Source organism: Pleurodeles waltl, chromosome 8 (genome assembly GCF_031143425.1).
Source record: "Pleurodeles waltl isolate 20211129_DDA chromosome 8, aPleWal1.hap1.20221129, whole genome shotgun sequence".
Taxonomy (NCBI): domain Eukaryota; kingdom Metazoa; phylum Chordata; class Amphibia; order Caudata; family Salamandridae; genus Pleurodeles; species Pleurodeles waltl.
Genome location: NC_090447.1, coordinates 751926577 through 751940616, shown reverse-complemented (window position 1 = coordinate 751940616; position 14040 = coordinate 751926577). Strand labels below are relative to the sequence as shown.

General features: G+C 46.1%; 1 protein-coding gene and 1 pseudogene across 1 annotated transcript in view; one reads left to right on the top strand and one right to left on the bottom strand.

The window, feature by feature from the left end:
* The window catches only part of ANOS1 (anosmin 1), a 425810-nt gene that overhangs the window by 35834 nt on the left and 375936 nt on the right, over nt 1-14040 (bottom strand). Inside the window, exon 11 of the mRNA XM_069205001.1 lies at nt 6239-6410. Coding sequence (XP_069061102.1) covers nt 6239-6410 — 172 coding nt within the window. The remainder of the gene's footprint in view (nt 1-6238; nt 6411-14040) is intronic.
* On the top strand, nt 4033-4129 carry LOC138252487 (U6atac minor spliceosomal RNA; annotated as a pseudogene).

Below are 14040 nucleotides of genomic sequence, written 5' to 3'. Positions count from 1 at the left end.
ACATATGGGAGAGCAGATAGATATTTCAGAAATTGATAACGCATTGAGTGATCTCGCCACAGGAAAAGCTGCAGGCCCTGACTTGATTCCCTTAGAGTTTTATAAAACTTTTAAAGCAGTACTGCTCCCGGTAATGATAGAACTATTTATTCAGGTCCAGAATGGAGGGTTAACCCCTCCATCATGGGATATGGCCAACATAGTAATGTTTCTGAAGAAAGGGAAACCCTCATTAAATCCGGCATCATACCGGCCGATTACATTAATTAATAGCGATGTCAAAATATATTCTAAGATACTGGCCGCACGACTATCTGTGGTGATCAGGAAACTAGTCTCCCCCAGACAGCATGGGTTCGTACCAGGAAGGGATACTACTGATCATATTCGGAGAGTCATCGCACTCTTTGATGCTACGGCAGTGGCAGAGGAACCTATGGCAGTCGCATTATTAGATGCAGAAAAAGCGTTTGACCGGGTAAACTGGAAGTATTTGTGGTTTGTAATGGAGTATTACGGGTTAGGGAAGAAATTTATTCTAGCAGTAAGGGCTCTATACAAACTTCCGACAGTGAAAAATACAACTAATGGGGGGACAATCTGAGAGTATACAGGTTAGGAGAGGTACTAGACAGGGATGTCCATGCTCTCCCCTTCTGTTTGCTTTATATATAGACCCCCTGCTTAGACAGCTAGAAGAAAATAGTAAGATCCCACCGATTCATAGGCAGGGATGGGATACAAAAGTGTTGGCATATGCAGACGACATAGCTATATTAACCCCTGCCCCTGACTCGGCATTGAGAGAGGTTGAAGAGGTGTCAATGAAATTTGGAAGATTTTACGGATATCTCCTAAATAGAGCTAAAACGCAGCTATTGACTAACGCATATACAATCACCCAGGACATTCGAAGGGTGGATCAGGCAGTATACTTGGGTATAAATATTACACCAAAATTAGGAGAAATTGTTAACCTGAATTTGGATCCCATACTTGCCAAAGCCAGGAAAGATATGTGCGGATGGAACAATCTACATTTGACTATTATGGGGAGGTGTAATATGGTAAAAATGATCTTCCTCCCTAAGCTGTTATATCTGTTTTGTGCTATACCACTGAACTTTACTAATTCTAGATTTAAAGAGATAGAAAGGGTGGTCATGAGAATTATTTGGGCATATGGTAAGTTTAGAAGAGCAGGCAAATTCATGTCTCTCCCTCGAGAAAGGGGGGGCTGGTCATTACCAAATATAAAATTATACCAAATGGCAGCACCCTTCCAGTATATGCGTCCATTATGGGGTCCTAAGGAAGAAGGGAAACCTGAAGCGGACTGCCCTAATAGTTACGAGCTCCAGATAGGAGCAGCAGCCAATGGGTGCTTGGTAACATTTCACGAGCCCGGATATTACAAGAAAACTCGATATAAGGTATTGGAAGCAGCCTATAAGTGTTGGCAGTCATGGTATAAAAAGAAAGGAGTTGGCAGATATAATTGGTACACCATGATCGAGAAGAATCCATCACTCCCTGATATATTTAAGGATAGATATATGGCAAGCTGGATTTCTTTGGGTATAGTGAGGCTAGGGAACTTCTTTGACAAATCTGGGCTCAAGGCGTTTTGTGATTTACAGGAGCAGTACGGGCTAGGGCGTAGGGATTTCTTTAAATACCTACAAATACGAGATTTCCTTGTGAGGAAAACAGGGGGTGTGTATGGTTTTAGAAGCGACCAATTGTTGAACGTGATTTTGGCCAATCCTAATATATCCATCAGGTCAATCTATCCATTATTGCTGGCAGAACAGCCTGACGATCTAGAGAAGAACAAGGAAAGGTGGAGGGAGAAGCTGGTAGATGGGAGCAATAACTTTCTGAGGTCATTAGAGTTGGGACACACTATCCTACTCTCTTCTTCCCTGCAAGCGCAACACTATAAGACTATGTTTGATCTGTATCATACCCCAGCTCATCTTGTCAAATGGGGTAGTTTATCAGGAACAAATTGCCCAAGATGTGGGATGTACGGAACAGACATTGTACACATGATGGCTACATGTAGGGAATTAAGGGTTTTGAGGGAGGGTATTCAAAAAGTCCTGCGAGAGGTTTTGGGATGTGATTTGGTTCTCACCCCGGAGATTATGATTCTAGGGGTAGCGGGAGAAGAGGGCGCCCCATATAGAGCATTTGTCTTTGTAGCTATGGCAGTGTATCGAATATGTATATCTTCCGCGTGGCTGAATGCACAACCTCCGTCCTGGCAGCAATGGCTGGCTAGATTGCTGGCTGTATATTATCTGGAGAAGGCATTGTACGAACGCAAGGGGAAGCACGCCAGGAGGAAAGGGAAGGCAATATGGGGGTCACTCCAGGACTGGATTCTTGCTCATAACGATTAATGTTCAAACCAATCAGATTATTTCCCCCCCCCCCCCATTATGATTGATTTTTTGTCGGCCAAAATCTGTGTCTCTTTTACTCAATGTAAATTGATGTTAGAGTATATTGGTATATTTGTTGTATGATTCCTTTCCATAATAAAAAATAAAAAAAAAAAACAGAATAGCACAAAGTAATGCAGTGTAACCATGTATTTAGCCCTTAGAGAGCATAGTGCACTACACATTTTCAGGCCTCGCAGGAATACTGGCAAGCCTACTAGAATAATATTACAAACAAGACCCTTAAAACACAAACTACTCCCAGCTGTAAAACAAACGTTCCAGCCATGAGAGACTTAAAAAGACACTGAATGGTGGGAGGGGTTATTATTTTGTGGTTACCCCCAACCTAGTGTTGGGACCCAGTGATGCCCTAGACAAAAATAGTGTCTTGTGCTGAACATTTTGATGGTGGTCCCATTGTCCTAGGACCACCACACGGTGAGTTATGGGCAAAAATGTTTTGTAAAAACATTATGGGGCAAGTTTCTGATTGCAGCGAATATTGTAGTATCTTGATTGTAATATTCAGAACAGCCCTAGAGGACACCAGAATAAAAATAGCATTTATAAGAAACGTGGTTAGTCATGGAAAGTTCCAGACATGAGAGAGCTTAAAAAGACATTGAATGGTGGGAGAGGTTACACTAGGCTTTACTTTCACAGAAATGTGTGATTGGCAAGAACACTGCAAAGACCACAGATCACGGAGATGTGCTGAGGGAATGGGGGGCAGGCTGGCCTCGCTATTCCTGTTCTCAGGAGTAACTAATTAATGTGTAGATTCAGCAACCATCTTGTAAAATCCAGAGTGTGGTATGTGGGGAGGGGAGCGCAATGCCAATGCAGAACACCAAACAATGTTTTTTAGATCTAACTTTTTATTCAGAACATATTTTCAAATTTTGCAACCTAAAATACTCCCAACTCAAAAATACAGCATAAATTATAATAATTTAAATTTATGTTTCAATACTAGTATAAATGCATTTGAAACATCAAGTATACACTTAAGCTGCCATCGTCGGTTTTAAACACATTCTCTGTTGTTGCTCCTAGAAACTGATGTGTCACTATAGCAATCTGACGTTGGCCCATCTCAAGCTTGTGTCTCACGTAGTTCTTCTTCTTTGTCTTTTGTAGTTGCCATGACACTTTTGTGCTACTCTAAGCATCTTGTGCAGTCAAATGTTAGAACATTAAAATAACCCATCCTCAAACTATCAGACATCTCTGGGGTAACGTGGAGACAAGGCGTGGATAGCTAAAACACGTAAAATGCAAAATAAAAATGTAATTCCCTTGAATGGAACAAGTTCTGCATTTGTTCGGATTCTATTCACAGGATCCTCGATCGGCAATTTGCCGAGAAAGTTGCATGTATTATAATGCAAGCTGGGAGAAAAATACCCGGTAGAGATTTTATCTTAAAGTCACTAATTTTTGCAAAACATTGCATTCTTAGAATGAAATAAAAAAATTATGGATTCGTAATCCAAGTACGAAATGGATAAGCCTACCCTAATAATGAAGATATCAGATTCTAGGTGTTTAAATATGGCCCTGGGTTGTGTGTATTGGTGTGTTGTTTGAAAGGAGAGAAGGTTAGCACTCCCTCTGACAAGGATGGAAGAGGTCCCAGGTAGAGGAAGAAACAATACAAAGCCACAAGGTTGTGTGGCAAAAGGAAAAATAGTGTCCACACTAAGCTATATGGCTGATTGTGCAATAATCCATGTAACAAGGTCAGTCTCCAAGGTGGTAACAAAGCATCCTTAATGCAGGACAAACGTAAAGCATTTACATACAAAATCAAGGGAATTTTGAAAGGCAGGCCAAGGAACGAATGAAAATGATGGGCATGAGATGGGTGTGTTGCAGGCCCACTGAAGTAGATTACAACATTTCGAGAGACAGTGCTTACACGCTGCCTAGGCTCGATCTAAAAACAACAAAGCTTGTGCTTTAGCTTTGTTAAATCAAAAAAAGATTTTTGAAATGACCCCCTTTTCGGTCTTTGCCACTGTTTGAATTGTGTGCTCCTAATTACTTCCCTTTGAATATCCACTTTGGAGTGGAGTGCATGTGCCCCATTAATCCGCATTGTCTCACTCATGGACTCTGTAAGCAGGTGGGATATTGTGTGAAATACAAAGGGAAACTGAAGAATTAATGGCAATTTGAGACAGGATTTACAGATTACTGTGCTACTTTCGCATGTTTTGTGGAATTCTGCTCCCTACCACTAACCCGAAGTTCTTGGTTTTTCCAGTATCGGAAACTCCATAAGACAGTTATCAGGGCAGATAACATTGACCTCACCATGCAACATTGAAGCACTCTGTCTTTGGTAATCTAAGGAGTTAGAATCGTGAAATGGTATGATTGAAAACTGTAATGCATTTATGAGTGATTTGTATGGAATGGCTACCTGGCAAAAGAAAAATACAGGCATTTCCGACTTCTTTGTGAATCGGCCCTGCAATTTCTGTTGCCTTTTAAGTATCGGAGGCATTATTGTTATAATGGAATAGCTCATTGTATGTGTTTGGTTCCACACGCCACACAATTCACATAGATTAATGTTACAGATAATGAAAGAACAAGGCTGGCGCTCCATTAAAGCAACAACAGGCAGCTGCACTGGGGCGCTAGGTGAGGTAATACTAAACTGCAATTTGGTAAAGATCTCAAACACAACCCTGCTGCTGCCGTGGATAGGAAAGGGAAACTGTCATTACACTGGGGCAGGAAAGGAAACAAGCATTTGCAATGCAACGGGTCTCGCGTTTGCTCATGTTCGAGCTGATCGCGTTGTAAACTCCTAACCCGACTTTTCATCTATCGGCAAAAGTGCTTTTATGTATGTAACACGAAAAAGTGAAATTAACTGTGTAAAGCGCTCAACTTCTGCCAAGCGAAATCGCGCTAGGAAAATAGAGAAAAAAGTAGTCCACGATCCGACAGAAAACAGCGAGCCTCGGATGTTTTCTGTACTTGGTCGCTGCGCTCGAGGAGGGCTAACCACTGGAAAAGGCATGACGTATGCATGCCTTCCACTAATGAAAGCAAGCAGATTTTACTAGGCAAGCCCACGAACCAATCAAACACACTGACATGACGTGGACAGGGCTCCGAGCCCTATTCTAATAACTAAAGCATCTCGCTGCGATACGCATGCGCGAGTGCATGCAATGCAGGCTCAACCCTAAAAATAGCATGTAATGGAACTAGGGGCATTTTGTGACATGGAGTCAACTGGTAACCTTCCTACAAAGGCTGCTTCTTTTTCAATCATTGCCATGCAGCCTCACAGGACGTGTTTAATGGCCGTCTTCACATTCGATTAATATCAGGCTTGCGTGAAATTGTAATTAAGCCAGCTGGATTCGTGTAATTTAGGGAATTTCCCGTTACGCCTTCAGAACAAAATTGTAGCGCAAGAGCTCATGAACAACAGAAAGGCCAGAGTGTGACCAGCCGCTTTTTGCAGTACTTTAGTTTTTGGTGCTATTTTTTAGTTGAAAATGATTTTGGACACGAGGATGAGCTTGGTGCTAAAATATGGCACTAAGGGCCATATGTACGAAAGCTTTTTCCCATAGACACAGAATGGGTAAAATCCTTTCGTACATCTGGCCCAAAATGATATATTTGCATTACACAGAAACATGCATAATTTCAGTACCTTTCCCAGAAATGTGTGTACAATTACACGAAAGCAAAGAAGCACGAATTAATATCTTGGATCAATGACTGAGGGTATCCAGGCCTCAACTCCATCTCACCTTCCTCGGACGGACAGCTGAAGTGCTTGTGGTGTCTTCCTTTCAGCGCTGAGCAGGCCGGTGTAGTAAAGTAGATACTCTCCGCCTTCAGTTGGCCCTTTGATTTTGCTGGCTGAACAGTGACCTTGTATTTGCACGAAAACGTTAAACCTTGAAGGATTATATAGTTTTCCTAGACACAGAAACAAAAAATGTTACTTAGAGTGCATTTTATAACTGACAAAAGGTTGCACGCGATTAGATGTCTGAAAGCAGTTTCACTCTGCATATGCCCTGCAACTGCAAATATAACCTTCCAAACAAAGAACAAAGCAGATGCCGTCAATGTTATGGTTAATTACTGCCGTGAAATATTATTCACGTGGGGTGGATATTTCTTACACTTAATGTATTTCACCTCAGTGAAGCTGCATCAAAGAAACCCGCTCCTGAAGCCATGGCCTTGATATGACTGCAGTGAGAGGAGGGATGTGCTTAACCCACATAATTTCTACCCAAAGCTCAAACACCGCCCCATATAAAAACATCCAGCCTCGAGTAGCAGTACGTTTACAGGCAAATAAGCTACTGCAACAGGGACCAAAGACTGATTGCCTTATATCTGCTCAATGTCACGAATGACTAGAACACGACTCAAGGTATTAGCCTCCGCGGTGCATCACTAGTTTCAGGTACACATGCAACACTGGGACCCTTCCTCATTACCACAGATCCTCTGCGCTGGTAAATAAACACACCTAAGTGCATTCAGAGCCTCAGCTCTTAAAGCAGAGGCAGTGGATGGAAGGAAAAAAGAAGACAGAGAATATGATTGTCTTGGGAGCATACGTCCACCAAACGTTCTTGCAGTTAAGTCAATGGAAGGACAACATCATATGAACGTCCAACTGGATTTCATGTCTGAAAACCAAGAACAAATGGTTCTTCAGGTTGCTGCTGGGTAGGCAGAGATCCTGGATGTTCAGACTTGGTAGACTGCGTTTAACCGAACCCAAGATTGGGCACACAACACACGGGAGATGACCAGCAACAGCAAGTACAACTTCACTTAAAAACTGAGCATACTGCAGAAATGTTTTAAAAAGGAAGATTATGGAGCGGTAGAAACTTGGGTAAAGTGTAAGCCTAATGGCACTTAAAGAAATGTTTGTGTAGAGACACAAACAGATGAGAATGTCGGTGAGCAGCATACCAGGTGTTGAACTGGAGGCACATATGAATTAAGACAAATGTGGGTGTGTTTCCACAAAAGCTGGAATGAATACTGAGTTGTTTCACCCAAATCAATTCAGTCCTTTCGGTTTTGATCCACAGTGCAATCGCGGACAGGGAGGCAGAAGCATAGCGAGTGGAGAGGGAATAAAAAAGGGCAAAAAATCCTCTCATTTCTTTTTATTACCACAACTGACGTCTACAGAGATTCAGACATCAAATGTGCGGTTGCGAAAATGTTTTATAAAACGAAAGAAACAAGTACAAATGTACAGAAAACAGCAATATGAGTTTTTATGTGGCCAGCTAATTAAAAGCGAAATGGTGTAACATATATACTTGACAATGCACAAGAGTACACCACTGCATGGTTTCCTGTGCAGGGAGACTCACAAGGTGGATAATACCGTGGGAAGATATCGTGTACATTGCTCTAGCTTACCTATTACTACTGGAGTTTCAAACCTCTGCAGCCTAAGGTTATGTATGGAAAGCAAGGAAACAGCCACTTAGCGCTTACAAAATCCAAATAACACATTAGCCATGAGTGATATGGTGAAAACCAGGCCTGTTAGACTGTGTGCTGCAACTGCTCAAACAGCCAGGTCTTGAGAAGTTTCCTAACTGTAAAGGTGGTCTTTGGTCTGACGCAGGTGGGTGGGAAGAGAGTTCTACGTTTTGGCGCCGAGGTGCGAGAATGATCTGCTGCCGGTTGTAGTTCTGCAGACGTGTGGGACAGCTACGAGTGCAAGGTCGGCAGAGCATAAATGCTGGGTCGGGGTGTAGAAGGACAACCATCGGTTGAGGTATTCTGGTCCGGTGTTGTGCAGTGCTTTAGGAGCATGGGTGAGGAGTTTGAAGGTGATTCTCTTGTTGACTGGAAGCCAGTGCAGGTCTCTCAGATGGCCTGTGTTGTGGTAGTGGTGGGGATGCCCAGGAGGAGGCGTGCAGAGGTGTTCTGGATGCATTGCAGCATTTTCTGGAGTTTGGCTGTGGTTCCTGCATAGAGGGCATTGCCGTAGTCCAGTTTGCTGCTTACGAGGGCTTGGGTGACTGTTCTTCTGGTTTTGGTGGGGATCCACTTGTAGATCTTTCAGAGCATGCAGAGGGTTTTGAAGCAGGAGGAGGAGATCGCGTTGACTTGCTGTATCATGGATAATGAGGAATCCAAGGTGAATCCTAGGTTCCGTGTGTGGTTGGTGGGAGTCAGAGTGGCTCAGACAGAGGCAGGCCATCAGGAGTCATCCCATGCAGAGGGAGTGGAGCCAAAGATGAGGACTTCCATCTTGTCGGAATTGAGTGTGAGGCAGCTGTTTTTCATCCATTTGGCGATGGCCTTCATTCCTTCGTGGAGGTTGGTCTTGGCGGAGTCCTTGGTGAGTGAGAGGATCAGCTGGGTCTATGAGATGATGTTGAGGTTGTGGGAATGGGCGGTGTTAGTGAGTGTGCCATGTACACTTTGAAGAGTGTCGGGCTGAGGGACGAACCCTGGGGTACACCGCATATGATTTTGGTGGCCTCCAAGCGGAAATGGGGGAGGCAGACTTTCAGGGTTCTGCCGGTGAGAAAGGAGGTGACCCAGTCCAGAGCTCTGTTGCGGATTCCTGCATTGCTGAGGCGTGGGCATAGGGTGTGGTGGCAGACGGTGTTGAACGCGACCGAGAGGTCCAGGAGGATGAGGGCTGCGGTTTCGCCACTGTCCATTATGGTTCTGATGTCGTCGGTGGCGGCGATGAGGGCAGTTTCGGTACTGTGGTTGCTGCGGAATCCAGATTGGGAAGGGTCCAGAGTGCAGATCTCCTTGAGGAAGCGGGTGAGTTGTCTGTTGACAGCCTTCTTGATGACTTTTGCCGGGAAGGGGAGCAGCGAGATAGGCTGGAAGTTCTTGAGGTCCTTTGGGTCCGCCTTGGGTTTTTTGAGGATGGCGTTGATCTTGGCGTGTTTCGAGCTCTCCGGGTAAGGTGGCGGACTCAAAGGAGCTGTTAATGATCTTCCATAGTTGGGGTGCAATGACTGAGCTTGCTTTGATGGTGTCGTTGTCATTGAAGGGGGTCCAGGAGAGCAGGAGGTTGGTCGGAGGTGAATCGGTGGAGTTAGTGGTTGCCGGGGGTGAGGTATGGGTGCTGAAGCTGTTGTGGATGTCTGCAATCTTGCGGTGGAAGTAGGAGGCTAGAGAGTCGCAGAGGTCATGAGATGGCGGGATGTCGTTGGCATTGGAGCTGGGGTTGGAGAGTTCCCTTACGATGTTGAAGAGCTCCTTGTGGCTGTGTGCATTGTTGTTGACTTGGTCTCTTTGAAGGTGGTTCTCTTTGTTTCTCGGATGAGTTGGTGGTGTATGCGGATGGTGTTTTTGAAGGATGTGTGGTTGTCCAGAGTCTGCTCTTGGCGCCACTTTCTTTCAAGTTTGCGGCAGGTTTGCTTAGATTCGAGGAGGTCGGCGGTAAACCGGAAGGCCCTTCTGTCGGTGTGTCTGTTGGAGGGATTCTTGATCGGCGCGAGAGAATTGGCGCAGGTGTCAATCCATTGCCTGAAGTTGCGAGCAGCTGCGTCAGTGTCGGTGGTGTAGAGGGGTAGGTTTCGGGAGAGGATCGCGATGAGTTGGTCTTCGGTGACCTTGTTGCAATTGCGGTGGGGGATCCGTTGTGGTTGGTGGTGTATTGTGGGTTTCTTGAAGGTGAAGTAGGTGCAGCGGTGATCTTTCCAGTCGAGTTTGGTGGTGTGGCTGAAGGAGACGTGATTGCTGGTGGAAAAAATAGGGTCGAGTGTGTGTCCTGCGGAGTGGGTTGATGTCGTGATGAGCTGTTTGAGGCCGAGGTTGGAGAGTTTGTCGAGCAATGTGGCGGTGTTCTTGTCATTGGTGTTCTCGAGGTGGAAGTGTAAGTCCCCGAGGAGTATGTAGTCAGTGGATGTGAGAGCGTATGTGCTGATGACGTCGTTGATGGATTCGCTGAACTGCTGTCGGGGCTGGGCGGCATGTAGATCAGGGTCCCTCGGAGGGTGGTGTTTGGGTCGGTGTGGATCTGGAAGTCCAGGTGATCAGCTGTGCTGAGGGTGTCTTTGTTGCTGGTCGTGATCCTGAGGGTGTTCTTGTGGATGATGGTGATGCCTCCGCCTGGTTTGTTGGGGCAGTCCCTGAGGATGATCTTGTAGCCGTCCAGGATGGCTATGCCGATGCCAGGTGCTGAGGAGGGGTTCATCCAGGTCTCGGTCAGGAAGGCTGAGTCAAGTATATTCCAGAGCTCTACTGCGTGCTTGTGGACAGAGCGGGTGTTGAGGAGTATACATCTAAGATGGTTGCGTCCTATCTTGGTGGGTGGGTCGTTGGCGTGGAGGCTGGTGAAGGTGCAGATCCGGCAGGAGAAGGGTCCGCTGGTGGTCAGCGGGGAGGCTTGATGGCAGGCGGGAGAGCGACCGGTGTTGAGAGCCAGGAGGGTGGCAGCGTCATAGTCAAGATGTGCGTGGCGATGGTGGGTGGGATGAGAGACAGGGTTCTGGCGCTGGGCGTGGTACAGGTGCAGACGGGCACAGACGGGCTTGGCTTTGACATGGCCGCACAATGGGCGCTATTAAATAGGGAGGTGGGGGGAGGAGAGGACAGCTGGGAGGTGAGAGCAGGGGTGAAAAACAGCACAAAAAAGGGGGCAGGGCACGGGGCAGTGGCGGTAGGAGTGCAGCACGAGAGGGAGAGGAGGGGTGGGGCTGCAGGGGCAGCAATGGCGGAAGAGAGAGAGAGGGGGAAGAGTGATGTGAGAGAGAGAGAGAGCAGAGAGAGAGAAAAACGGGGAAGAGTGAGCACGAAGACAAGGAGCACAAAAAGGGACAGACAGAGGTGAAAGAGGAACAGAGGGTAAGCAGAAAAAAGGAGGAGAGAGGCAGAGGGCAGGCTAGTGGGAAGGCAGAGCTCTCCCACTAGACACCAGGGATGAGGCGCAGGCAGAAGCCTGCGGGTGGTGGAGGGCCTTGAACTCCTGACCGGAGTCAGGAGTTCAGAGGAGCGAGGGGTGAGGGGCTCTACTTACCAGGTGGAGCCATGGGAGGCACAGCAGTGCACTAACCAGGTCAGTCGTATTGCTCAACCTACCATGCAGCGGCCGCTATTAAGTAGGGAGGTGGGGGAAGGAGAGGACAGCTGGGAGGTAGGAGTGGTGGTGAAAAATGACACGAAAATGGGGGCGGGCCGTGGGGGCAGCAGCGGCGGGAGCACAGCGCGAGAGAGAGGAGGGCAGCAGGGCCGCAGGGGCAGCAGCCGCGGGGGAGAGAGAGGGAGAGAGCGAAGTGAGAGAGAGAGAGCGGAGAGAGAGAAAAACGGGGAAGAGTGAGTGAGAAGACAAGGAGCACAAAAGGGACAGACCGAGGTGAAAGAGGAACGGAGGGCAAGCAGAAAAAAGGAGGAGAGAGGCAGAAGGCAGCATAGTGGGAAAGCAGAGCTCTCCCACTAGACACCAGGGATGAGGCACAGGCAGAAGCCTGTGGGTGGAGGGGGGCCTCAAACTCCTGACCGGAGCCAGGAGTTCAGAGGAGCGAGAGGTGAGGGGCTCTACTTACCAGGTGGAGCCACAGGAGGCAGAGCAGTGCACTGACCAGGTCAGTGGTATTGAACTAAAGAAACTAAAGGACATCAGAGGATCCCAAAACATGAACAATGACCAAAGCTGTAAATCGCACCATGGAAAAGGGAGAAGCAGAACAATTGGGCAACTTTGTGAGCATTAACAGGATCAGTTAATGCATTACTACAAGCATCCACTAAGTCTTGCATGGCTTGTATCTGAGCAAACATGTGGATTTTGTTCCCTTAAAGAATTCAAAGTCAGGCGGTCTCATTAAGGTAAGAAATCAATGTATGGTATCCACGCAAGCGTGTAGCCAGAAAATTAAAGTACACTTTTACAAAACATCTACTCGCACACAAAGCATGCAAAGCCAGGAAACCTGTATTATTGGGAGAGTTCCCTTCACCCTTTCATCCTTCTTTCATTTATCCATCCATCCTTCCAATTTCATATATACAGCCATTTACCAATCATCTATCTAGCCTATCCTAGCCTAGCCTATCACCCCACCTGTTCAATTTCTATGATTCCATTAATTTAACCTTTAACACATCAATCCTTTCACTTCTTTCACTCCTTCATCCATTCACTCATTTCACTCTTCCAGCCATGATTTCACCATTCCATCCATCCATCCTCTCATCTTTCCATCCATTCATTATATCACCTTTCATTTCACTCTTGTATTAATTCCATTCACCCTTCCATCCATTCATTGTTTTACCCTTCCTATACCTTTCCACCCTAACTTTCACATTTTCTTCCTTATTCCTTTTTACATTTCCTTCACTTCGTCCTTCCTTTCTCCTCATGTTCCTTCTCATCCTAACTTTTTAATTCTTTCCTTTCTCTCTCATCCTCAGTTTTTATAGTTGTCCCTCTGTGTGTGATTTCCCTTACTTTCAGCATTTATCTTTCTGTAGCTCCATGCTCTGTGTCAGCCAACCTTGCACACCCCACCCTAATTGTATAGCCTAATAGCATTATTTATTATATATTTTGTCTTAAACTGCAGTGAGAAGAGGCCCAAAAACAACTGATTGATGTTTTAGTGGGACCCAGTTCACCAGCTCAAGAGGCCCAGTCAGAGCCCCCATTTATGATAAGCAAGGGTTCTTGGTGCCACGTACCCAGGACCACAACTGTTTGCTGACCCAGGCACTCCCTTGCCAAAGCCTCTAGTAAGCCAACAGTGATCTCAGTTTTCTAGGAAATTAAATAATAGCACACCCACATTTTCTTCATGTGCCACAGGAGGAGATCCCCAAATAATTATGAGAGACACCCTAGTTGTGTTTTCCACACTTTCCACCTCACACGTTAGGCGAGTAATGGGTGCCAGAGTGCACTGTTTAGCTAATGCAGATTTCTAAATAATCCATGGCAGACATCTTATGCTCAATACTGCCCTTTAAGGAGCTCAAATTATCTAAATGTTCTATCAATATAGTTTTTTTTGTGGTTTAAGTTTGGCCATTTGGGGACCAGAAAAATTATGGTTATTGAACGCCAATGATGGAAAAACTCTTGCTTCTTCTTCTATTGCATTTATTCTGTATTCCTATATATTTTTATTGGGGGGATTTGTTCATATAAACAGACACGATATAAAACAACATTATGGCCCTCACTACTTAAGACAGCCACACTCACAGTGGCGGTCTTCCCGCCACGGACCCTGTGGTAAAGACCACCACATTACGAGTCTGGCGGTTTGGCCAAAGCCAAACCCATATAACGCCGCCAGTACCACCAGGGGGGTCGGACCGTCAGGCCGGAGGTGAGCCCCTCTGGTCTGGCGGCAGCGGTAAGACCGCCAGCAATATTATGACTCAGCAAATCACCAGGCTTACCGCTGCGGTCACCCCGCCATGAAAACCCTGGTGGTAACACACCCGGCGACAGGAATCCCCATTCATGTCTCTGGCACACACACCCACACACAAGTCCACACACCTGCAAACACCCTCCACTCATCCACACACTTGCAGACACACTGCCCAACTGCACATATACATCCAGACACCCCCACTTGCT